At 38.7% G+C, this 27,289-nt stretch overlaps 1 protein-coding gene across 1 annotated transcript in view; it reads right to left on the reverse strand.

The window, feature by feature from the left end:
- Positions 1–27,289, reverse strand: part of LOC122806387 (metalloprotease TIKI2-like) — a 2,408,899-nt gene that overhangs the window by 1,012,159 nt on the left and 1,369,451 nt on the right. Inside the window, exon 4 of the mRNA XM_044076749.1 lies at positions 11,603–11,777. Within this exon, the coding sequence (XP_043932684.1) occupies positions 11,603–11,777 (175 nt within the window). The remainder of the gene's footprint in view (positions 1–11,602; positions 11,778–27,289) is intronic.

A 27,289-nucleotide genomic window follows, 5' to 3' on the forward strand; every position in this document is an offset into this window, starting at 1 on the left:
TAAAGGCTTATAGTGCCTGCATATTTGAACTGCTTCTTACTGAAATTGGTACACCTTGTTTGCTGTAGCATAGACTAGATCCAGGCCTGCTGAATCTAGCTTTGTTTGTATAACTTGAGCACTAATCCAAGCATTCTTTAAAGTATTCAATTATATTTATTACTGCTTGGTAGTAACTTGATTAAAGTGTAGCTATCATTCTAAGTCTTTTGAATTAAGCACTTGGGCTTCAGACCAGTTGTTTTACATTAGGAAGGTTTGTGGCCTGCACTGTGGTGGCAGGACAGGTAGCTTACATCCTTCTAAGTTGGGACCTGCTGACTGAGGGCTCAATGTCTGTTATTCTAAAAGTGTATTAGTTCTGGTTTAAGCACTTGGGCTTCAGGCCAGTTATTTTACATTAAGAAGGTTGGTGGTCTGCACTCTTGTGGGAGGAGAGGCTGGACTCTGCCCTTCTGAGCTGGGAATTTCTGGTTAAAGGCTTATAGTGCCTGCATATTTGAACTGTTTCTTACTGAAATTGGTACACCTTGTTTGCTGTAGCATAGACTAGATCCAGGCCTGCTGAATCTAGCTTTGTTTGTATGCTTGTTGTTTGTTTGTTTGTTATTTCCCTGAAACACTAATTCCACCTAAAACGTGGCTTTTCAGTGCTTCTGTGGATCCCTAGTGATATCTGCATTGCTTACTGTACTTATTTCCTTGTTTCACTTGAAAGAAAGTTACTGTTTGTCATTTTTGCATTTAAAGTTACCTGTAACACATTGCATTTAAGTTACCTGGCACTTGCTCACTAAGTCAGCACTAAAAAAATAAAAGCACTACACCCCCACAAACTCCCCTTGAGTACCTTGTTCCCCATTGGCCCTTTTTTTCAATTATAAAGGAATTCCCAATACTATTCTAGCATGTCCAAAGGTCAGTTGTCAATCTCCTCTCCGGTCCAGCTGGTGAATCTGGGAATCTTGAGGCAATGTTACAACTTCCTCATGTACACAGACAACCCTCTCCTCCTCTCAACAAATTCCAACACATGTGAGAGATGCTACCATATAGCCAAACTGGAGGCTAAGCTCTCTCAACTCTGTACTGGCATAACCAGTCAGGAGGAGAAGGAAACCACACTCACTACAATTCCAGTCTGACATAGACCTACCACGACAGCAAACCAACCACATAAACACACAAAAACATACTCGGAGGCTCTAAATAAAAATCTGCCTAAGCAGCAGAGACCTCCAAAGCAGACACCCAAGCAACCGCTACCCCAAAACAAAACACGTGCAACACATAGCTCACAAAGCCAGTGTGCCGAACAATCACAGCCCTTAAGGCTAAACAACACACCTGATACACTTGTAATAGGTGACTCTATCGTCAGGCACACTGACGTCCCGCTCACCAGGCTGAACAAGGAGAAGGTCACGGTGAGCTGCCTGTTGGGCGCTAGGATCCGCCACATAACACAAGCACTCAGGTCACTCCAAGGCAAGTACAAATATGACTCAGTCATTGTCCATGCTGGTGTGAATGACCTGAAATGTACCTCCCTGGACTACATGAAAAGAGACATAGAGGAGCTCTCTGAGCATGTAGCCCAGGCCGGTATGACCCTGACCTTGAGTAGCATCTTACACTCACCAAGAATGATGCCACAATATGAAGGCAAGATGATCAATTTCAACAACCGGCTTAAGTATTGGTGTCATTCAAAGGGGATCCAATGCCTGTCAGCCTGGGATGACATGCTCGACAAGCCATGATGCTTCGCTAGGGACGGCTTGCACCTGTCACCCCTGGGCTTTCAGATATTGGCAAAGGCTCTTGCTACCCCCATAGTGCCTTTTTTAGGCAAGGCTCAAAAGACAAACCCACCTCCATAGGTATCACAAGGGATAAGAAACTAAGAGTAATGCTACTCAACGCCAGAAGTCTAAACCTCAAGATGCACGCACTCGAAACTCTCCTTAGCATGGAGAACATCGATATTTGTGCAGTAACAGAAACCTGGTTCAAGGCTCCCGAGAGCACCCCAGCACTACCAGGTTATACCTCATACCATGCTTTTTGGCCCCAAAATTTGGTCCGAACCACAAAAGGAGGGGGAGTATCAATATTCGTCAAAGATACCCACTCCTCCAGGTTGGTGGCACAGCACGAAGCATCAGAGACTATCCATGTGCAACTAACAGTGGGTAAAACTGCCTTCCAGTTTATAGCCTGCTACAGACCACCCTTCCAAACCCAGGAACCCCACTTGGCCTTCCTGAGAACACTGGAAAATATGAAGGTGTCTCCAAACACCATTATATTGGGCGACTTCAACTACCCAAACATAGACTGGGAGCATTACTCTAGCTCCAACACCCTAGCCCAAAGGTTCCTAGAATTTATAAACTCAAATGCTATGGAACAACTTGTTACCACTCCCACAAGAGGGGAAAACATACTGGACCTGATCATCACCAACATGGGGACTCTATGCTCCAGACCAGAAGTGTATCGCTCACTGGTAAGATCAGACCATAAACTAATCTCACTGAATATTCACATCCCAACCCCACCCCCTGCCCAGAAAACCACAGTGAAAAACTTCTCTAAAGCAAATTTCACACTCCTCAAAACCGAGGTGGAATCCTTCAAAGCCCCAGGCCTGTGGAAAATACGGCCCAGACCGCAGAATCCTTTATAAACGCATTCTATGAACACCTTCAGGAATGCATGGATCATGCAATCCCAAATAAAACAAAGGCCCAATCCTCCAAAGGCAGACGTCCTGTCTGGTGGACCCCAGCCATAAGCAAACTATACAATAGATGGAGGGAAGCTACTACATGATAGAGCAAAATCCCAAAAAGGGAAGGTATCTCTGATCAGTATTAGCAAAAAACTATGGGCACTCATAAAATCATCTAAGGCCAGCTTCGAGAGAAAAATTGCACAGGACACTAAGGATAATCACAAGGCTTTCTTTAGTTATGTTAGGAACCTGGGTGGGAATTCCCAGATATGCTCAGAATGTCCAAAATGACAAAAAATACACCGAACCCACAGACATTGCCAACATCCTAGCTGACAGGTTTAGCGCAAACTCCCCCCCCCCCACCAAAAGGGCAAATATCTATCCCAGCAGAGTGCTGCTCCCCCTGACATCTCAGATGCTCAGGTAAGAGCCACCCTCTCCAAAGCAAAAAACACAGCATCAATGGGACCAGACAGTGTCCCAGGATGTGTCCTACATGAACTCCAAGAAGAGCTAAACCCAAACATAAAACTACTGTTCAATCTCAGCCTTACTACAGGATATGTACCCAAAGAGTGGTGTACAGTAACAGTGGTTCCTCTCCACAAAGGTGGTGCCTCAATGGATCCTGGAAACTATCACCCCATAAGCCTGACTAGCTTGGTCTCCAAAGCTATGGAAAGGATCATCATGGACCTCATAAATAAAGATATTGGGGAACTACAGACACTGGATCCTACCCAGTTCGGCTTTGTTAAGGGCAGATCCTGCCTCTTAAACTTGGTCAATTTCTTTGAAACAGTCACCAAGGCCATTGACAAGGGTAATGTGGTCCACACAGCCTACCTGGACCTCGCAAAAGCCTTCGATACAATACCCCACTCGGGCATTATAGATAAGCTCACCAGCTTAAATATAAATCCCTGTGTCACTATTCGGTATATATTTCTCGGAGGTACAGGCCAACACAGAAGGACTGTGGCTGACCAAGTTCGCAGATGACTGCAAACTAGGCGCCATAATCAACTCTCGAGCTGACACAAGCATCCTCAAAAAGGGCCTCATAGAAACAGACAACTGGTGCCAGAGCCATGGCCTCAAGCTAAATGCCAAAAAGTGTATAGTCATCCCCTTTGGCAAAAACAAAGTGCCCACAAATTACTACATAGGTGGTAATCCATTAAGTACGGAAGAAGTAATTAGGGACCTGGGACCCAAGTTGATAGCAATCTCTCATTTGACAACCACGTGGCCAAAGTGGTTAGAAAAACATTTTATATAGCCCGCCTAATCATGAAGGGATTCACATCTAGATCAGGGGAGGTCATCGTGCCTCTTTACTCATCCCTCATCAGGCCCATAATTGAGTACAATGCCCCTTTTGGGATGTGCCTTACCAGACACCTGCAGCAACTGGAAAGACCCCAAAAGTACCTCACCAAGAGGATCAAAGAGCTCAAACAGATGCCATATGCTGCCCGGTTAAAGAAACTCCAGCTCTACTCAGTGGCATACCGCCTGCTCAGAGGCGATCTGTGCCTGACGTATAAAGCCATGTCCAACCCGGAATTAATGGACATGCTGCACCTCAGAAAATCCAAATCCCATCGAGCTGCACACTCGAGAGACTTGAACCTCAGCACTGAAATAAATAGGACATGCTGGAGCGACAGATTCATAACCCAGAGACTCCCTTCACTCTGGAATAAAATCCCAGTCCAGGTTAGGCAGAGTCCCTCATTGACTCTCTTCAAGAGGAATCTTGATGAGTGGATGGGAGATCATAGGTTTACCCCAGGTATCACTTCTGTGTCACTGTTAGACAGAGGCACAGTATACTATCCTCGAAAAAGGACATAGCAAAATTAATTTAAAATGGGTGGCGAAAGCCAAACACACTCTGGCTAGGCTTATAAATGCCCTAGGGCAGATAGCCTAGTATGAACCTATGAACCTATTAAGGTGATCTCATATTCCCAGTAATAGTCTATCTCACTGTATTTCATTTTATATTTCAGATATTACATGTCTGCTGTTTCTAATATGATTAATTATTTGTTTTCTTTTTTTTTTAATTTTCTTCAATGGGTAAGGATTTTTAGAGCTAGTCCATAAGAGGTATATTGCCAAAAGGATTTTTAATGCTATGTGAAAGAAAGTAGTCCAGTTAAATTAAATAAAAAAGTTTGTCATTCAGATGTGACACCATATATTTATATGAGACCTTTAACAGAATATGTAGTTTATGATCCAGTGTTAAGAATCTTAATTCTGAATGAAGCAAACAATTTTATAGTAGAATTCAAAGAGGATTTGCTGAGGTGTATGGCAATACCTCCAATGCTACCTCATGTCATGTGATAATGCCCTTACATCCCCTTTAGTGAAATAATTAACTTTGATGTTGCTACACACCTAGCAGACAGATGGCATTAAACACTGCTTTAAAATATCAAGCACAAAGAATGGCATAAAGCATATATGGTAAACTTAACAAGTAAGCAAAAGTCCAAAAACACATAAAGTGAACCAAGATAACATGGAAATCCGATAATATAATTGCAAACTGAGCATAAATCTTTAATAAAACATAAGCAGTGTTGCAGTGGTAGCATTGTCACCTCACAGCAAGAGGTTCTCTGGTTCAATTCTTGGTTGGAGTGCCTTCTGTATGGATTCTGCATGTCCTCCCTGCATTTCTGTGGGTTTTCTCTGGGTACTCTGGTTTCCTTCCACATTACAAAGTAATGCGTCTGGAACATTTCTCCCCGGGCCTCTGCTGAAAATTGGCTTTGTTCCAAGTCAGACTTTCCTGGTAAACCAATGCTAAATAAATAATTTAGATAACATCACACATCTTATTTGTTTTTATGAAACTATGAAATATTTTGCTAAATGGAAAATTTGAAATGTTACATCAAACTTACTTCATGAACTGCACAGAAAGGTAAACTGTATAAAGCAGGAAGAAGGAAAATGTATTTATTGATGGCAAGTGTAATATTTTTAATGTATGGAACTCTTATTTAATAAATATATGCATTGCTCAAATACATCTGATGGGCTATTATTTACTTTGATTTTACTTGACTATGCATGAATCACTAAAATAAAATAATATCAAGGTTTAATGCATGCCAGTTGTCAAAATATTCCCATACAACTGCATTATTTACCCCAACATATGTACAGATCTAGTCTTATTCATTAGGAGTCTGTACCTGATATTTGCCCACCATGGAGTTTGTATACAGCCACTGTAGAGACTTCTGCGAATGACAACTGTTGAATATCTCAGAAATTAAGCTACAAGTCCACATCTGGCACAGTCTTTTATTGATTTAAGGCAGGCTTTATAGTTTCACTTTCCAAAGAGTATCACTTATTTGAAATCACAGAATGCTCTTGGCAAGTAGGGTTTCCAAGTGTAATATCGTCTACACTCCCCGGAATTTCTATCTAAGGATTTCTGATGCGTATTCTATTTAACAGGAGGAGGAGGTAAGCTGTCACTATGGTTAAATGAATTAGATGGCATTAATGATTAATAATTCTGCCTACATGTACAAGATAACTGGAACAAATCCAGTAAATATTTATTTCTCTATATAATTTGATATTGATGCTCATTGTTACTAAATGGAAAATAAAACTGATATTGAGAAGCAGTGTAAATAATATAATTCTTTAAAAGTAATTAATACATCACATAAATATGATAAATGTGGTATTTTAAAGTACTATAAAACATAATGCCAGCATAACTCTAGTTACATCTGCTGATTAAAAGCCACCTGTTTTCCATTGTGAATGAGAATATTCTCCTGGCTGGCCACTTCTGAAGTAACAGAAACAATATTGGGTAAACATTTCAGAGCATACTCTGTGCAACAGCATACAGCTGAAGATACTTTTTACTACATGAATACTGGAAAATTGTTTTAGGAAGTCAAGAGTTCATTCAAGTATACATCTGACAACAATGGAAAGGGAAGGCTGTATGCAAAATCAGACCAAATGTTATCAGCACAGCATCTGCTTGGTCATATACATATATTTTTAAGAGTCATACAGATTTCAAATTGCACATCTACTTCTCATCACCAATTGACTGATGCCTATAAATAGGTATAGCTTTCTTTGATTTGTCATAATGAAACAGAAAGTGAGCTAAATAAATGGAAGAATCAACGTTTGCTTCAGTTCACATACGGTACAGCAACTTTATGGACTAGTTCAAATATGTCTGACCACGTAGTATATGCCAAAGTGCAATATTTATATGTAACATTTTTATATTGATTCTATTTGTATGCATAGAACAAAAAGGGGAGCAGGTGTGCTTACAATGGAGCCTAAGTCTGGCACTTTCTCCTCTGCCCTTTAGAACCATATGCTCAAATAACACATAGATACTGGAACTAGACAACACTGAATAAGGATGTAGCTTTAGTGAGGAAGTGAGCTGATTACAGTTCAGCCAGGAAAATACCATAACAAACAAAACGTAAATAATACTAATAAAATAATAAAATAATGCATCATACCCCAATGAATGAAAGGAATTATTTACAAATGGAAGTGGACAACATTCATTGGACAATGCTGTGCAGGAAGTTAGAAATGGAAGATGGGAATTATTGAGTAATAAAGCGCTTTCATCTTGAAATCACAAACACACACACACACACACACACACACACACACACACACACACACACACACACACAAACACAAGTATACTGGTGGCACTGTTTATACCCAGAGAAATATCTACTAAGAAACATTTATTACTGTGCAAAATAGGTGCCCATTTGGCATCTCCCTTTTAACAAAGGCTAGTTATGAGATCATCGTCATCATGTTCTCCCATTTTACAATATATACAGCAAACCACTGTCCCTGGATATGCCAGCTGTTGACACAGATATACCTGTTGTGGTTAAGACTGCTAATTGACTAATTCATTCCAGTATCACACTATACCAATGTCCAGTTTGACAGAGCAAGTGTTAGAGAGCTAAAGTGTATCAGTGAAAAAACAGGTGATGTAAGTTTACCCACGGTAAAGATGGCAAAAAGTCTTAATTAGAATGACATGCAGGTTAACAAAACTATGCAAACAGTCTAAGTAGAAAATACTTAAGGGAAACAATGACCTACATAAATGGCAGACAGTAATATGGAAATGCCAGTAAAGTTTGAAAGTCAGATGTGTAACTGTTTTGTGGTGGGGAGTTTACATTTTGAAAGTCAGATTTGTAAGTATTTTGTGGTGAGGAGTTTACAGCCTTGCACCCCTCTACATTAGCTCTATATTTACAGATTTAGGGACCACTGCACCTCAGGTTGAAGGCAAACAGGACAGCTGAAAACCTGATTTTCTGAAGTGTGGACATTGCCAATTTTAATCCTTACAATTTTGATTGAAATCCTGAAATAAAGAAGTACAAACTTTCCTAACAGAGAATACAAAACCAGGTGGGCATTCATTAATTTACGAATTGTATCTTTGCAAACAAAATATTATGTAGAACTGAAAGAAGTATAAGAGATGATCACTTGGTCAATTGTTCTTTAGGGAACAAGATAATTCATCAGGAGCAATTTTGCTGAGTAGGACAAATCACTGAAACTGCTTTCTGCATTCAGTGTGCTGTGGACCTGGATCACTTTAACGAGATCAACTTCAAGGAGGTTCCTACTCAACAAAATGGCTCCCAATGAGATATATGGAATATTCTTTGGGCATCCAAAGTATTGTTCTTGGGAATTTAAAAAAGGTGATTTTTAAGGAAGACTTGGACAAGGCATTCCCTTTTATGCAACTTGTAAAGAACAATATTAAACTCTCTCTCATTGCTATAATTTTGCCAGTTGTTTAACGTATATAATATACTATCCTGGATGCAGATGTTACTGAACCTGAAATCTGTTAAAACAGATTTCAATTGCTTGCAAAGTGAAGTAGGTGTAAGTTATATTTTTAAATGTCCTTTTCTAGAAATCTGTATTATGAAAACAAGTGGAAAATGGACATCTTATTAACCTGCATGCACTTTAGTACTCAAACACTGCTTTATACCTTTTTTTAAGACCTGGGTTATTACATTTAAGGTTGGTCAATGCTTTTTTTTGGTATGCTCAAAGCATGACTTTAAAACACTGAAGGGATAATATGTTTCAATGCTTATCTCACTCACCAAGTTTCTTTATTGTACCTCAAAGTTAGTTGCATCTTATTTGACTTGCTTTAACAAATATCATGTACATTATCAGATATGCAGTCCCTATGATGGGTTTTGTCACATGGGAATTAGTAGATAATCAGTAACCACTTTACTACCTTATTGTCAGGTTCATTGATGAAGAAACATTATTTTCTGGACTGTTTGCCTCAGTGTGTGCAGAATTAGAAGCGTGGCCAACATTTTATTTAACAGGCATGACACATGTAATGCTAACATGTTTTAAAGGGTAAGTGGGAAGGCACATGTTATTATAATAAGTACCTCTACAAGGTCTTTGGTGTTATTTGCTGTCCATATCCCAGTTTACAATCAAGTAACTAGATCATATACAATTGTCCTGGACAGGATTTAAAAATATGCACATCATTTTATATCATCCCATAAATTATTCACAATCAATCCAAAAAAGAAATCATATTATCTAAAGTATTGGAGGCCCTTCTTGACCACATTTTAGGAGAGTAAAACAGACCAAATTCAAGTCATAGCACACATACAAATAAATATTTTATGATTACACTTACACAGTTTTAATATGACTTTTGAACAAAATTTTGCAAAGATGAGTCTCACATTTAAGGATTATGGAAATTTGCAGTTGACAACTAGTTCTCATGGCACTACATGTACATAGTGTATATAATTTTGTTGTGTGTTTGTGTTCTATGTACAACAATTATAATAAGGCTAAAAACTTCAAATGGAAAACAAATAAAACTATTATCTTCTCCAACAGTGCTAGAAAACACAGACACAATAACTAGCGCTTTCATTCACTTTTATTAACTGTGAACTTCCTCAGAAACAACAGATTCCACCCTTTCACTCAATTTATACTCAGTTTGAAATCACATGTTTAGTTACATCATAAATAACTTTTAAAAAAATACATATGTTTAAATCAGTATATGTATATACATATATCCCTTCTAACATAAATTCATTTCTTTTAAAAAAATAAATACACACACACACACACACACATATATATATATATATATATATATATATATATATACATACATATTTTTAGTAGAGCAAGAAAATTATTGTTTCATCATCAGAAAACATTTACTGAAACCAGGCTTAGTGTCTGCCCCAAAGTGAAGTTGCCACAAAGATTCTTTACATTCCAATAAGGTTTTAAGATCTCCTGTATATGCTTGTTGTCTAACATTGTCTATTACAGAAAAAACACATTTCTTAAAAGTAGGACAAACAAATGAATGCCTTGCTAAAGCATTAACTTGTTCTTTTTTCTTTATAGAAAGTTATTTTACATGCAACAGTGAGATGGTGGTATATGTTGCTCAGTGTCTTTCTTGTCCAAGTTACTACATTGGAATGATGACAAGGTGTTTAAAAAAAGGATTAGTGAACACCTATTAACTATAAAGATAAAAGAACAAGGTAATGGGAGATGAACAGTTCAGATATGAAACAGGTGCAGCACAGCCAACCTGATGTTTGCAGTGAGGCAGGTAGCTGATTAGAAGCTAGATAGGAAGAAAGAATCCAAATAGGCATTCTTAGACTTGGAGAAAGCATGTGACATGGTCCTAAGAAAGCTGATTTGGGTAGTCCTGCAGTGGTTTGAAGTCCCAGAAACAATGGCAGAATTAGTGCAGGTTATGTACAAGGACCCAATGAATTAAGTAAGAACTGTGTTCGGTCTCACAGATGTATTCCCAGTGGATGTGCATCAGGGTTCAGATCTGAGCCCACTGCTGTTCATACTGCTAATGGACTACATCAACAAACAGGTTGGATGGGATAGATCAACAAAGTTGCTGTATGCAGACAATGTGGCATTACAAGCAATAACTTCAGCAAAGGATAGGGGAATGGAATGCAAAACTGAAGGCACGTGGGATGAAAGTAAGTACAGACAAAACAGTTTGAATGGGAGCAAATGTGGAAATCAGGAGAAAATGAGAATTTTGATAGAAGGGAAAACAGTGGAACAAGTTAACAGCTTCAAGAATTAGGGAGGAATGGCTGAGAAGAAGTGAAATCTGGATGAGGTGGTCACAGCTATATTTCTTGGAATATTCCTTTTCTCAGAGGTATGGTGAGCTCCAAGGAATATGGGTTGTGCAGAAAAGAAGTTTAAATGAGAAGAGCAGTATTTGAGATTCGTTCTCCTCCTGTGTTTTTGTTCTTTTTTTTCAGCTTGTTGTCAATGTTTTTTTCATGTGCCAACATTTCAGTAGGGAGCCAGTAGGAAGGGAGTGTATGAATATAGGTGATCAAAGGCAAAAATTTAGATTACTTATTAAGTTTTCTAACCACATCAATCAGTTCAACAGTTGTTTGTAGACTCAGTATAAACTTGTCTGTGACATAGACTACCTTAACATAATCACCAAATCATTTCAGTAACTTTACACTTCTGATTATATTTGAAGTTATTTAAGTGTGACTTTTTGTATAATTAAACACAGCTACCCATGTTTAAGAAAACTGGAAGCAGTTATCCCAACAGATTATCAGTGTTCTTCTTTTGTTAGTTTAATTTTGCCATGCTAATAAGAAAATCCGCAATAAAACGCCAATCAAAAATTAAATGCTTCACTAAAGAAAATATTGTGTTGCAAATACACTCTACCTGCGCCAAATGCAAAGAAAAAGCTTTGTCCAGGGTTGGCTTGTAAAAGGGCAGTCACCCTTCTGCCCATTCTCTCATTTCTTTTGTAGATCAGCTCTTGACGGAAATAGCTGTCAATCTCTTGAGCTGTCACTTGTTCATGTGGTGGCAGTGTTGTGTTGATAAAATTGGGAAGCTAAAAATGAAATAAAATAAAATTTAATTTAATACAGAAAAATAATCAGCTAATAACAGCTCATGCAGCTGATTTGAAGTTTAGAATAAAATCTGAATTCAGGATGTAAAATCACAATTTTATGTTGAACTTTGTATGCAGGAGTGATAACATAGATGCAACTAGACTTTTTGTTGGCTGAGATGATATAAATGTTTTCACTTATCTTCTGTTGGTGGCTGTTTTAGTATTTAAGTACCATCTTCTTGTGTAGGTTGGTCTTATGCCTTCAACTTCAAATTCAAGGTTATTAAGGTAATTTATTTCACTAAAAGGTAAGTTCAGAATTGTTTTTTTATTAATACCTGAATTGTTTCTTGTAACATGTTGTGAGTCAGTTTTGTACTTACCTTATGCACAATGGCATGTGGGTCTGCATTTTCCTCCCATTTATGCCTGTTACATAACCCAACCTTTGAAATTAAAATCTTCATTGAATAATATTTATCAATTCATGATGACACTGAAAAGTATCTCCAGTCACATCAGTGTCACACGCACACACAAGCGCACAAGCACACGCAAACACACGCGCGCACACAGACACACACAAAATGTAATAGGTGTAGCATTATGTTCATCAATGACTTTGGATACAATTAGGAAACTTTTAAGCAATAAAAAATAACCCCAACACTAATATGAGGAGTCTAAGTATAAAGGATGATGATGACGGATGATTATAACCACAGAGTATAGCTAGCAATTCTTTGATAATATGACTGCTCTTTAACATTGCCTGTCTTGGGTTGGAATGTAATTTGACCTTTTCTCTGACAAAGCTTGAGAAACACTGTAACATCATTTTGAAGGATTTTAAAGAATTCAGTTGGAATTCCATAATTTCTTACACCCTTGTTTAACTAAACTTTCTAGAGCCCATTTGATTTCACTATCCAGGATGTCTGGCTCAGTATTAGAGAACATACCTTTGTACTTGCCAGTGATGTGAGGGCCTTTCTTAGATACTTTTCTGTTATGTTACTGTCTCCAGTTCTTAAAACTTTATGCTTCTTCCTGATCCTTTCCATTTTAGTTTTCACTGTGCTCATTTTAAATAGATGTTCATTAATGTTGTCAGTCTCTTTTACCTTTTGTAGATAATTTACATATACACCCATTATCTCTTCCAACTGTTTAATTCTCCATTTAGTTTAACATATTCTTCAATGTCTGCATTACCTTTTGTTTTTCCTTCTTTCTTTACTGACTTCTAAAGCCTCCAGAGGCATCCACTTTGCCTTATTAATCAAGTTTCTCTTTGGAATATTTGTTGCTGTTGTCTCCTATTGGCTAGATTATATTCCAAATCTCTATCCATGGTTGTTCAGGCACTATTTCTACCAGATCTATTCCCTTAAATCTACGCTGCATATTCACATACCATATTGCTGACATTGCATCTCGTTGGTCTGGGGGGCTTTTCTCTTTACTTTAATTTGATTCTGAACTTTGTGATCAGAAATTAATGGCTCAAACGACATTCACGCCCAGGTCATGTTTTTGTTGTCTGTACAGTGTTTTTTCCATTTCGCAGTCATTTTGTTTTCAGCAGTGGCCAACTGGTGGTATCCTCATGTAAACCAGTTTGTTAAGACAGTTGAAAGAGAGTGCAGCCATGGTCAGTAAATTATCCTAGCAAACTTCTGCTAGTATATCTCCATCTTAATTTCATACACCAAGGACAAACGTGGCAACAATTCCAAATGTACTTTGACTCCTAGCTTTAGTATTGCAGTCACTAATAAGAAATGTAATACCTATTTTGGCATTATATCCAGAAGTTATTGCAGATTGATCTAAAAAATATTGACTTCATCCTCTTTCGCTTGCCTGGGAATCTGGTTAGCATAATTCTGTTATATGATTCTCTTGCATTTTTGATTCTGACACCCTTCACAAATTCACCTGTGAAGTTACCCAGCTCATAACTTACAATAACATTGCAATGCTGTGCATTTCATTGTGGTAGTAGCTTACAGTGAGATGAAGGACTCAGTATGTGCACTGACATCCACAATGCTTGCTGTGCAACTTTAACTGATTTATTAAATTAATATTTATTGTATTACTTTGCAATGATCAGGGCATGGCTTTGCTGTCACTTAAAACACCCCACCTACTTGCATATTTGCCTAGGCAACTTGCACTAAATAGGAAGAGCAGCACACTCACGCCATCCACTGTAAACACTGTAACTTAAAACTGCAGGTAGACAAAAATTAGGCAAGTACCTGATAGAGACACATTACAGAAGGCTTTGATGATGCTGGCAACCATATACTTGTTTAGCCAAGAAATGATCAATGGTGTGTAAGATCTGAATACTTTATAGTTAACTATGGTACATAATTTTCTTGGTTATCCACACGTAAACAGATATAGCCTGGAGCTCTGGACTCTGAATTTGCATCCCCCTTAAAATAATCTTCCTGGCACCCTTGCTTCCGTAGGAGTATTTTTGGCAACTTCAGACCTGAAAATGTCATCCACTGGTGCCACTTCAACATATCTATGATTACTTTTGTCGACAGGATTTTCTTCACTAAAAATATCAGTGGTTTGCCGTTACCTTTTCTAGTGGAATATATTTAGTCTGCTTTCTCTGCCATGATATGCCCATCTTGGGTGTCTCTATGCTGTGTAGCCCATAACTTCACAGAGATAGGCAAGCACTAGGCAATTGGGTACCAACAGGAGCTAACTGGTCATCATGGTGAAACAGGTATCAATCCTTGCACCACTTGTTATACAGATAAATACTATTTTGGACAAATGAGTTTACATTATTTAGGGTATGTCTAAGAACTTTTGTATATCAGAAGTATGTCTCAACAATTTTACTATTTGACTAGCAAAACAGGTATGGAAATCCGTGCAACCTATAATATGTGGCACTGGGCAACTTAAGCCTGTGGTAAGTTTTTTTTACAACATAAAAAGTTTGCTTCAGGAGAGTCCAGTTAGAAACAGCAAGGCACTACTTTAATGCTCTCTGTTTTATGTCCCGGTGAACCTTTTCTTGTCAGGCCAAAAATATCTCGCTTTAGTATTAAAATTAAAATTTATAAAAAGGGTTCGTGCTTGCCTGCATCTGTTGACACTGTTATTCTGAGTTTGTTCTAATGTACTCAGCAGGAGCACACTGTCAGACTAACTAAATAAATAAAATGTTGACAGTGTATTCCTTAGAAGCTCAAATATTTATTTTATAAGATATGGATTAAATTATTGAAAAAAAACATTAAGGCTGTACTCAACTCAATGTGTGCATGCTCATAAAACTATTTTTAAATGTTTTCACACTAGTTTTGTTTTACAGTTTTATAACCGTGTGTGTGATCTTGTCATTTATGAGTTTTTTGTCACAACCCAGGTACAAAGTATACATTATTTTTTTTAAAAATTGGCTTTACAAATATTCAAATAATGATGATAATGTAATATAATATAATATAAAATAATATTAAATGAGAAGAAATACCAACAGAGTCAAGCACAGCCACAGACCGATGAATCCAAGAAATAAAGCCAGTCCAAAGCGATAAAAAATCCACAATTTATTGCAGGAACACACACAGGTAAGCGCTTTCGCATAGGAGCTTCATCAGACCAAATAATAACCATACACCTGACTAGTACACCTGACTAGTATTTATACAAAGCAGTCCTACTCAGTTAAATAATCAATCTATTAGCCATTAAAAGCCACAGTATACAAAACTAGATAAAGGTATGTGTGTATATATATATATATATATATATATATAATACATGCACAATATGTGATACATATATTATATGAGTACCAAAATATATATATATATGTATATATTCACAATATCTGTGAATTAAAATAAAAATAAGAATAAAAAATTAAAAACTTACCTAATAAAATACACATAAACAAAAATCAAAAATCATAAAGTACCCAGATCAAGACAAATCAAGGAAGTGAAACTAAATTCAATAGATATCATTTAGATATCATTTACGCAGCCTTCTTTTCTTTAAAATGGGCTTGATAGAGGCCCTCTCATTCAGGCCCCTTCCTCGATCTGCCCATAAAAGGACAATCCAACGAGTTTCCCTATATTCAGTATGTGTAATGATATCCCCTTCCCTGATACTCGGTGTAATGGCTTCAATCACCTGAAATTTAAACATGTGGGTATTCCCATATTCGGCTGTATGCTTAGCAAGTGCATTATGTAAAGACCCTTTTCTCATGTGATAGAGATGTTCCCTCATCCTATCACGTAAGGATCTATTGGTCTTCCCTACATAAAATGCACCACATGTTCCACACTGGGCCAAATACACTACATGTGGAGTCATACAATTATTGCACCCTTTAAAACGAAATTCTTTATGCAGGTCAGGATGGTAAAAAAACACCAGATGTATCAACATATATACAAAAATTGCAAGACCCACATGGTTCAGTGTGGCCATATGCTGGCCTCTCTGTAGTGTGCCTATCAAAGCATAAAAGCCTCTTTAAATTCTTGTGATTCCTATATCGAAAACTGGGATGATTACCCACAATATTACTTATCTCACTGTCTACAAGAAGGATAGACTAATGTTGATAAAATAAATCGATAACCTGCTTGAAGTCACTTGTATAAAATAAGGGAATACTAGTCTGACAGACTCTATTAATCACACTTGAGTTATCCAACTCCAAAGATGATCCAAAATATGGTCGTGCCCTGGTGGATCGAAGGTCCACCAGGTCAGACCACTGTCTATTAAGTTCATCAATGGTGTAACCTCTGTCCAAGAACTTCTTTTCCAAACTGGTCAATTCCTGTTGGAACCCAAATAACGAGGGATTTAGTCTAGACGCTCTCATGCCCTGACCCCTAACAAGATTTTTAAAAATATAACCAAGATGCATGCTGGATCTAAATAGAAAAGCATTCCTATGACGTGTTTTTCAAAAAATCCCTGTATTAATCATGGTATTATTCAATTTCTCAACATAGACATACAGATAGTCTATATCTGTGTATGACAAATTATAAGTAAATCTAAGACAATCAGTCAAGTTATTCATGGTACCAAAGAACCTAACAAATTCTTCCACTGACCCTCGCCACAAGATAAATAAATCGTCCACAAAACGTCGGTAAAATACAACATGATTTCTAAATTCAATAAGAGGAAATAATAGCTCAGTCTCCCATTGAGCAAGAAACATATTGGCGTAGCTATTGGCACAAGATGTGCCCATATTTACGCCATGTTTCTGTAGGAACATATCTTCCCCAAAAATAAACGCATTATTATTCAAAACTGTTTCTAAAAAGAAACATATCAAATCAATCTGCTTAGGCTGATACTCACTGTGTGCAGATAAATAATTCTGCACATAGTGTATACCCAACTCATTAGGTATCATGGTGAATAATGACTGGACGTCAAGAGTGACAATGGCCAATGCACTAATATCATCTAACCCTTTAACACAGTCATATAAATCTAATAGAAATTGTTTGGAGTCTCTTATACAGTTGGATTTAAACTAATAACTAGTCTTAGGAACTTTTCAACATACAATGACAAAGGTTCGGTAACCCATCCTCCACCTGCAACGATGGGTCTCATGGGTGGGTTCCTAGGATGTTTATGTACCTTAGGCAACCCTTGAATCACAGGAATCAAGGGATTGATGGTATGCATAAAAGAGAACAGCTCATCAGTAATAAGACCAGCTACATGGAGGGCTTGGATATCATTATCTACAGAAGAAATGATCCTGTGTACTTCAGGGACCGAAATTTTACTGTAGAAACTGGTATCACTAAGCATGTCATTCATGGCTTAATGATAAAAGGCTTTATCCATGATAACTATTAATCCTCCCTTATCAGCAGGTCTAATAATAAGTGAGCTGTTATTCTGGAGATGACTCAAAGCCTGTCTCTCCATATAAGTAAGATTATGTTTACAAAATATTTTAGAATGGCCCCTGTTATCATAAAACTGTAAGATGTGTTCCTCAGTCAACTTAGAATAAGCTTCTACTAAGGGATGATTAGCCGGTACAAAGCTACTAGGTCTCCTTAAATAAGTTTGTGATTCACTTACTCCATTATCTACAGATGTAGGTCCACCATAAATCAAACTTAACATCACATCGCTGCAAAAAGTCTTTAAATCTAAAACAGTATCAACAACATTACTGCTACAAGTTGGAATAAAATTAAGAATTTTGGTCAGTACACTAGATTCATACGGGGTCAAACAAGAAATGGATATATTAAAAATCAGCGACTCTTGTTCTTCCCCCACATTTTCTTCAGAGTCTGATTGGGGTAATGTTCCCCTGATAATTTCCGTTTGTAACGTCCCCTGCTGGCTGATCTCCCTCGCCCACCTATCCTGTCCATCTGGGCAAGTAGTGGAAAAGGGAGCTCACCACCAGTACCCGTGAAAACAGCATCATGCATGCTGCCCTGGACTGCCGACCTGCTCTTGTCCTTAGGCCTCACAGAACAGTCTATGTTCCTAGATTTCAAGTGAACTGAATCCCCTGCAGTGACTTCTAAGTTAGGGCCATCCCTAAAAGTAGTAGGCGTCACACTTACTCTATTCCCAACTCCACTACCTGGGTTAACAACTTCATTGAAAATATTAGGGTTGTTAGTGGACTCATTACCACCGGAATGGGTACGAGCCTGCCTATGTATAGGGCCCATAGGGTCCCTTTCTAAGTTCTCAGGTGGTACCTGCTCTTGTTCCTTATCACAATGAAAAACAGTGTTAACATCAGTTGAAACATTTACGGTAGTCTTGTCATTAATCAAAGCAGTCCTATTAACATCATTACATGAAATTACATTGTTTTCAGAACGATTAACAGATGTCTGCCCTGTGCGCAGCCACATAAAGGCATGGCCCGCCCGAAAATCAGACAAATCTCTAACAATTTTCGTTCTTTTCTACTCAATCAATTTACACTCAAAGACAGCAACGCTGTCCAATAACCTCTCAAACAATGGAGATAAAATGTTATGCTGATGTTTCTTAAAAAGATCATCTTGTTTAAAACGTAACAACTGCTTCAATTTGAGTTCCTCTGGTTCAAAAAAATCAATCAAGAGTCACATGTAGCTGGCACACACCTCAAGATTCAATCTCTGCCAGCGAGCCAGCACCTCAGGATATTGCGACCCTTGACTTAGCATATTGAGGACACGTAGTTCTCTGGGTACGATTTTCTTGGTTAGGCAAGTCTCAAAATGTAGACGTTGTAGCTGTAAGCGCTTTAGGTGAAGAAAATCCCGTTCGATATCCTCCATGCTGGATTGTAGACGTTCTAGGTCTTCCGTACGTTTAATGACATCACCATCAGTCGCACACACGTCCATCACCCAAAGGCAATTGCCGTCCCTCTCCAGATATTGAGCAAACCTCTCCAAAATGCAGATCATTATAAATATGCTGACAGAAAGAAAAACATCTCCAAATATTTCTGACAGGATGTAAGCACTGTAGGTATTCTGTCTAAGCATACAAGGTTTCAGCCACTGTTTAAGCATTTTGCTTTCATGATGCTTTCAATATACTATGTGATACTTTCAGCATATGGTAACCTACTGTATATCTTAACCCAATCAGTATTATGAAGGTAGATGGTGCTTGGACTTTCATTTAGTATCCTAAAGTTGAAATATATCATGGCAGTCCACTTATTTGGAAATTTCAGTCATTGGCCATCATGTGTTTTTTGCCATTATCAGCTTTAACTATAAAGCCTATTCACTACCCTACTGACCTGTTAACTCTCCCATCTTGGCTGGCTTAGTAACCCACATCAGCAAGGATGGCTTTGTACTCTATCTGTTTAATTTTCAGGCAGGATTTAAACATCATTTCCTTACTATTTTTTGTCTATGAAAAGCCAGTAAAATATTTAGCATTAACATGTGCCTGTCTGCTATCATTTCCCATAATTACAGACACTATTTATACTGAAAAACAAATGGTACTTTTAACATACAAAAATCAGTATTTTGGTCTTGGGAATAAAATTCCAGGGAAATAGATTTCTATATTTCCAGCAGATCGATGTGAGATGTTGAAAACAGATATGCACAAAACTAAAAATAAAACAAAATGACTATAATATGGACATATGGGATGACATGATCGACAGACCATGATGCTTTGCCAGAGATGGCTTGCACCTGTCGCCCTTGGGATTCTGAATACTGGCAAAAGCTCTTGCCACCCCTATAGTGTCTTTTTAGGCAAGGTTCAAATTACAAAATTCACCACCGTAACAGGTACAAGCAAGCAAAATCTGAGAGTAATGCTACTCAATGCTAGAAGTCTAAACCTCAAAATGCACTCTCGAGGCACTCCTTAAAATGGAGAACATCAACATCTGTGCAGTGACAGAGGCCTGGTTCAAAGCTCCAGAGAGCATCCCTGTATTACCAGGCTATAATTCATACCACACCTTTCGGCCACCGAACCCAGACCAAAACACTAAAGGCGGAGGCGTGTCCATATTCATTAAGGATATCCACACCTCCAAGCTAGTTTTTCAGAATAATGCATCCAAGATTATCCGAGATCAACTAACTCTGGGCAAGACCGCAATCCAGATTGTAGCTTGCTACAGACCCCCCACCATGCCCCAGGATTCCAACTTCTCTTTTCTTGATACACTGGAAAATATTAGGGTACAACACAACACCCTAATAATGGGTCATTTCAACTACCCCACTATTAACTGGGAAAACTACTCATGTACCAACCTTTTTTGACCAAAGTTTTCTGGAATTCATAAATTCCAACACCTTGGATCAACTTATCCACACCCCCATCAGGGGCAGCAATATCCTAGACCTGGTCATCACCAACATGGGCGACCGGTGTTCCACACCAGAGGTCAATTCCTCATTGGTCAGATACGACCACAAGCTAATCACCCTAGACATCCACATCCTGCCCGCACCCCCCATTAAAGAAACAACCGTAAAAAATTTCTCCAAAGCCAACTTCACACTTCTTAAGACAGATGTGGCAAACTTCACGACACCCATGCAGATGGACAATAGAGGTACGACAACTAAATCCTACACAAATGCACTTTATAAGCACTTACATGAGTGCATGGATCATGCTATCCCTAACAGAACCAAGATGCTATCCTCCAAAAAAAGGAAGCCAATCTGGTGGTCTTCTGCCATAAACAAACTCTACAACAGAAGAAAGAAACTGCTGCAAAAAAGAGTAAAATCCCATGATTGGAGGAGCTCCCTAGGAAGCCTCAGTAAGAAGCTGAGATCCCACATAAAATCCTCCAAAGCTAGTTATGAAAACAAAATCACCACTGATTCTAAAGAAAACCACAAAGCATTTGATAGCTGTGTCAAGAATCTCAATGGCAACACTCAGATCTGCTCTGAGTTACAGAACAATGGCACTAAATATACAGAACCAACTAATATTGCCAACATCCTGGCAGATAGGTTCAGTGCTAAATTTAGCCCCCTCTCAGCCCTTAAAGGGCCCATCTCTATAAGGGAAGAATGCAAAGTTCCTGTAATCACGGCTGCACAGGTAAAAACCTCACTCTCCAAAGCCAAGAACACAGCATCCATGGGACCTGACAATATCCTAGGCTGCCTTCTACACGAACTACAGAATGAACTGGCACCCCACCTAAGTACCATGCTCAGTCATAGCCTCACCTCAGGCTTTGTGCCCATTGAATGGTACACCACGACTGTTATCCCACTCCACAAAGGGGAAGCCATGACAGACCCTGGGGACTACTGCCCCATTAGCCTGACAAGTCTGGTCTGCAAGGCCATGGAACATATCATCACGGAACTCATAAACAAAGACATTGGAGATCTCCAAACTCTGTACTCCACACAGTTCGGGTTTGTAAAAGGCAGATTATGTCTCCTAAACCTGATAGACTTCTTTGAAGCAGTCACCAAAGCCACAGTTGAGGGTAAAGTGGTTCACACAGTCTATCTCGACAAGGCCTTCAACACCATCCCCCACTCTGGAATTATAGATAAACTCACTAAACTAGGTATAAATCCCTATGTCACAAGATGGGTTGCCAACTGGCTTACTGACAGAACCCACACTGTGAAAGTAGCAGACACCAAATCAGACTTCAGACCAGTGACAAGTGGAGTACCAAAGGGTTCAGTCCTGAAGTACAGGCTAACACAGAAGGTCTTTGGCTAACTAAGTTTGCAGATGACTGCAAACTAGGAGCCATAATTGAAACACCTAACGATGTGGGCATCCTACAAAAGGGCCTCACTGAGACAGATGCCTGGTGTCAAAGCCATGGCCTCAAGCTCAATGCCAAAAAGTGCATTGTCATCCCCTTTGGTAAAAACTCTGTACCCATGAACTACCACATAGGTGGTAGTCTACTTAACACCGTGTGATAAGAGACCTTGGGACACAGGTGGACAGTAGTCTCTCCTTTGATAATCACATCGCCACAGTGGTCAGGAAATCCTTCTACGTGGCACACCTCATCACAAAAGGTTTTTCATTCAGAAAAAAAGAGGTCATTGTTCCCCTCTACTCATCACTCATTAGACCCATTATAGAGTACAACACCCCTTTTGGTATGTACCTCACAAGGCATCTACAACAACTGGAAAGGCCGCAGAAATACCTCACAAAGAGGATTAATGGCCTAAAACAGATGCCCTATGCAGACCGTCTCAAAAAACTCCAGCTTTACTCTGTCGCATATCGCCTACTCAGAGGCGATCTCTGCCTACCATACAAAGCTATGTCAAACCCAGAGCTGTTGGACATGCTCCACTTAAAGAAATACCAATCCTTCCGAGCTACATGCTCTAGGGACCTAAACCTTGTCACCACAATAAATAGAACATGCTGGAGGGATAGATTCCTGCCCAGAGACTTTCCATACTCTGGAACAGACTACCTATCTATGTCAAACAGAGCTCCTCATTAGCACCCTTCAAGAAAAATCTTGATGATTGGATGGGAGATAGGAAATTCACCCCGAGGATCGATTCTGTGGCTCTGCTTGACAGGGGCACAGGAAAATAATTTTCTTGGGTGGCAAAAGCCAGGGAACCATTTTGGCTAGGCTTATATAGGCCCTAGGGCCAATAGCCTAGTAACTACCTATGAACCTATGCACATGTGACATTATCATTTATTTTCAAACACACACACACACACACACACACACACACACACACACACACACACACACACACACACACACACAAAACATAAACATGTACTTCATATTGCATATGCACATCCACAGCACAGTTGTACAACACAGCCATGTAAAAGTACATATGTCTATCACTAAGATCAGCATGAAAGCAGAATATATAAGCACACGTGTGCATACACACACACACACACACACACACACACAGACACACACACACACATGCACACACACACAAAACCCATAGTAATGATAATTTTACACTGATTTCAGAAAATACAGTACACTGTATGTCACTGTTCCTTTCAAGATAGTAATTGCATTACTCCAGTCAAATAACAGTATGAGTTCCCACTTTTTTCCCACAGCCAGTCTCATGCCCATCAATTACTGTTCACCTCAGATGTCTAACTGTGATACAAAAAATGGCTACATTAAACCATTGTAATGTGCTTCAAAAATTATCACTAGTCCTGTACAGATAAATAACTATTTAATTGAACCATGACGGCAGAATCTGGCATTTTATTCCAGAGAAAGCTGTTTTGTCTGGCAATTAATGTCACTTTGTTGTCTGTGTATGAAGTTACAGAACTATTGCAGTTAGCCCAAATGTTAGTAATAACAAAGGACATGAAACTGCATCCACGGGTGTTGATGTGTTAGTGAATATATATTGTTTCTGACATACAGGGCACACTACTAATAAGGATATCATAAATGAGATTGCTGACATCATTCACTATGCTGGGGGCATCATTATAGTTGCTGAGGTTGTTAAACCATAATGGGCCCAGTTTCTGCTTTGTCAGCCAGTGGTAATTTTGATGTCTACATCTTCTGTCTCCACCATTCATGAGTGTTAGAACTTTCTCAGTCACCAATGAGTGTGCCTAGGCTAATAGAGTTCCAATTCATATACATATAGGTGTTGTAGCTCCACAATGACTCAACTGAATGACCTACCCTTGGAAATATGGGAAGTCCAACCAACAGGGCAGTGGCAAGAATAACAAACTTTAATATACGGTAGGTGCTTTCATGAGGTTACCACTTCTTCATACCATATAAGCAAAGATTAAAATATCCAGTAAATAGTAAAAGTACTCAACAACAATTAAAATTATTTAAAACCATACTGAATAAGATCATTCACCCCGCCTCTCTTTTAGGACAGATTTTAAAGGAACAGTGCAATTCAGTCCTGGTTCCCTGTGTGCCTGCAAAGCTTTAATCCATTTAAGTTCAGTTTTCTCCACTTTATTATTCATTTTGCCACCCCTGATATCAGGTACAACAAGTTTCAAGACTCTAACACAAAATCTAAAGTGCCCTTTCCCGAGAGAGTGGCAAGCAAGCGCATTGGTCTTAAGGTGCTTACAAATGTCACCTATATGCTCCAGAATCCATTCTTCAAGATGTCTATTAGTCTAGCCCACATAAAAACTAGAACAGCTGCTGAAGGTGGCTAAAAAAACAAGTTAATACTTTTACAGTCAGCATAAAACCGTGGAGAAAATTCACGCCCTGTCACTGGATATATAAAGTGCTTCTCTTCGGATATAAAATCACAGACTTTACAGATGTAACAAGGGTATGTACCCGGTCTAGTATAGGGAGATCTATTCACAAAGTGCTTGTCAGATGATCCATAGCATAGGAGTCTCTTTAGAGAGGGGTTATTCCTAAAAATAAAATCAGGTTTCTTGCCAGTCACTTTACTGACCTTATCATCTGCCAAGAGAATGAGCCAGTTTTTCCTGATGATGTTACAAAACTGGTAAATACTGCTGGAATAGGTAAAGGTTAGGGGTTTGGGGAACCAACCCCTGTCATCATGCACCACAGCACTACTACATGATGAAATATAAGGTTCCGCTCTATCCTTCCTATGCATCTTGGTATCCTTAAACAGGTCATTAACCACTGTTTTAGGGTTTCCATGTTCGACAAAATCAGCAGACAGGGAAGCCATAGTATCATTAAAGCAACTATCATCTGTGGATAGTCTAGAGATCCTCATGGACTGTCCCTTTATGAAATTAGAATAAACATGTTTGGGGTGTATGCTAGTATGGTGTAATGACCCATCCCTCTCACTGTATATTAAACTTTGTTATTCTTGCCACTGCAATGTTGGTTGGTCTTATTTCTTTTTTGTTATTCATTTTTGTATAATTCGACCTTTAGCTATGAGGTTCCAGATTATAATTTTTTTTGGAAATCTGGGAAGTACCAGATTTTAATAAACAATTGGTATAGCATACCATAAGGAGTTATTCAGCTGCCAAATAAACCATCTAAAACATACACTTACAATATCCATATTGAGTAATGAATAATGGTGATGAATTCAGCATTAATGGCAAAGCAAAGTCAAATGGTGGTTGTGGTACATGCTACACTGTATTGCCTCCAGTCCCACCACACACTGAAGTAGATGCATGGTAGGAATGTAAGTGACCATACTGCAGAGGATAATAGGCTACTGCCACACTGTCCACAAGTGCTGCTGACAAAGATGAGGTCATGCATCAGATTTACTTGCCAGCCATATGACACCATGATGTGGAAGGTTAGCTTTTATCCGTCTCCTACAAAGGCAAACCTGCCTACAACAAAAGAATAACATGCCATGTTATGCCAAAGTGCCTGGATGTTGCCTCTACCACCAATACAGATAAACTTATTGGATGCACTGTGGACAGTACCTTCTCATATGTGCTGTTCCTCAAGTCATGCACCTTAGAAACCCCCTATCAAAAATCCCTTTGAGTGTACCATATAAGTTGTTTGTGTGTGCTTTTGTGTGTATGTGTGCAACAGAGATATGGTGTTTTTTCCAGTACTTCACGTGTAGAAGATGGTTATTTTGTACAATACATATAGGTTTCTGATACTGAGTGGTAATGCCTGATGTAACCTGTGAGCAAATCATGCTGTTATGACCACATTGGTACAGACTATACTCTATGTGCTCATGCTGGCTGCTGTAGCCCATAAGCATTCCATCTTACTGCCATTCCCTGATTGTGGTGGTGGCTGTATTTATGTGAACACTCCATAATGACATGCCAGGTTATGATTAAGCATATTAAGCAACACCATAGACATCACTGACATCTTTACGACTTTTTTGTGGTGCATGCTGTAGGATGGCACAGGAAACCAATCCAATGCTTATGTGTTTTTAATTGCCGGCTATATACTCCATAGCAGCACCTCCTTGGGTATGTGTGGCATTATATGAGTGCTCTGCAACTGTCTCAGATCTGTGCATTGGCAAAATAAGCTATCACCCAGTGATGACTATGTGTTTATGAAAAAGATGATGCATGTTATCCATCTGCTATTATCCGTTGTGTACAGACGACATATTCAATGTCAGGATACAATACATGTGACTGCTCTTACTGGCAGTGTACCATTTTAATTGGTGTAGGTATCTCTATCGGGTCCCTATTAATTACTCAAACTTTTTAAAGTTCAAATGTCATATGGTCGACACCATATGATCAAACTTTAAAAAGTTTGAAGGTGAAAAGCAATGGCTCCGTACGGCACACAACTGGAAAATGTCCCTTTTCTGCACTGAAGTGCAATCTCAGAGTTGGTATATGTAAGTACCGGGGGTGTGGAGGGTGCAGGGGGGCTTGCCCCCCTGCTCAGATCATTGAGGTAAGTTTTCTTTTTTTAAATTTTTTATTATATTTTCGATGTTTCAAACTTTGCTCATATGTTGTTGAACATATGAGGTTCAAAGTTTTGAAACTTCTAATATATAATATAGACCCTCCCTAGGGTTACCACCTGCCCATTTTGTAAGGGACAGTCCCTCTCTGGGCAGTTGTGTCCTGCAAAAAAATTGTAAAGATGGCAAATGTCCTGAGATATTAGGGCAAAATTATTTCCTACATTTTATGTAATAGTTGCATAAAACAATTATTCTGTATCTGAAACACCTGAATGTTATAAGAAACAGAATAAGCAACTACAATGCTACAAGAATAAGCCTTTATTTAGGCAAAAAAGTGAAGTTCTGTCCCTTGTACTGACCATGAGTATGTTTTGGCCTACAAAATCTGATGTTTGTACCACAATTGTCCCACTTTGGGCATTTGAAAAGGTGGCAACCCTAACCCTGTCTATCTAGTGTTAGTGATATCTTTATGACTACATAGGTATCGTCTATGGCTCTTAGCACTGCTAAGTGGTATGTATCTCAGTATATCTCTCTGGTGTTGTGTCTGTCATGACC

Source organism: Protopterus annectens, chromosome 1.part1, assembly GCF_019279795.1.
Source record: "Protopterus annectens isolate FY-2018-M chromosome 1.part1, PAN1.0, whole genome shotgun sequence".
Classification (NCBI taxonomy): Eukaryota; Metazoa; Chordata; order Ceratodontiformes; family Protopteridae; genus Protopterus; species Protopterus annectens.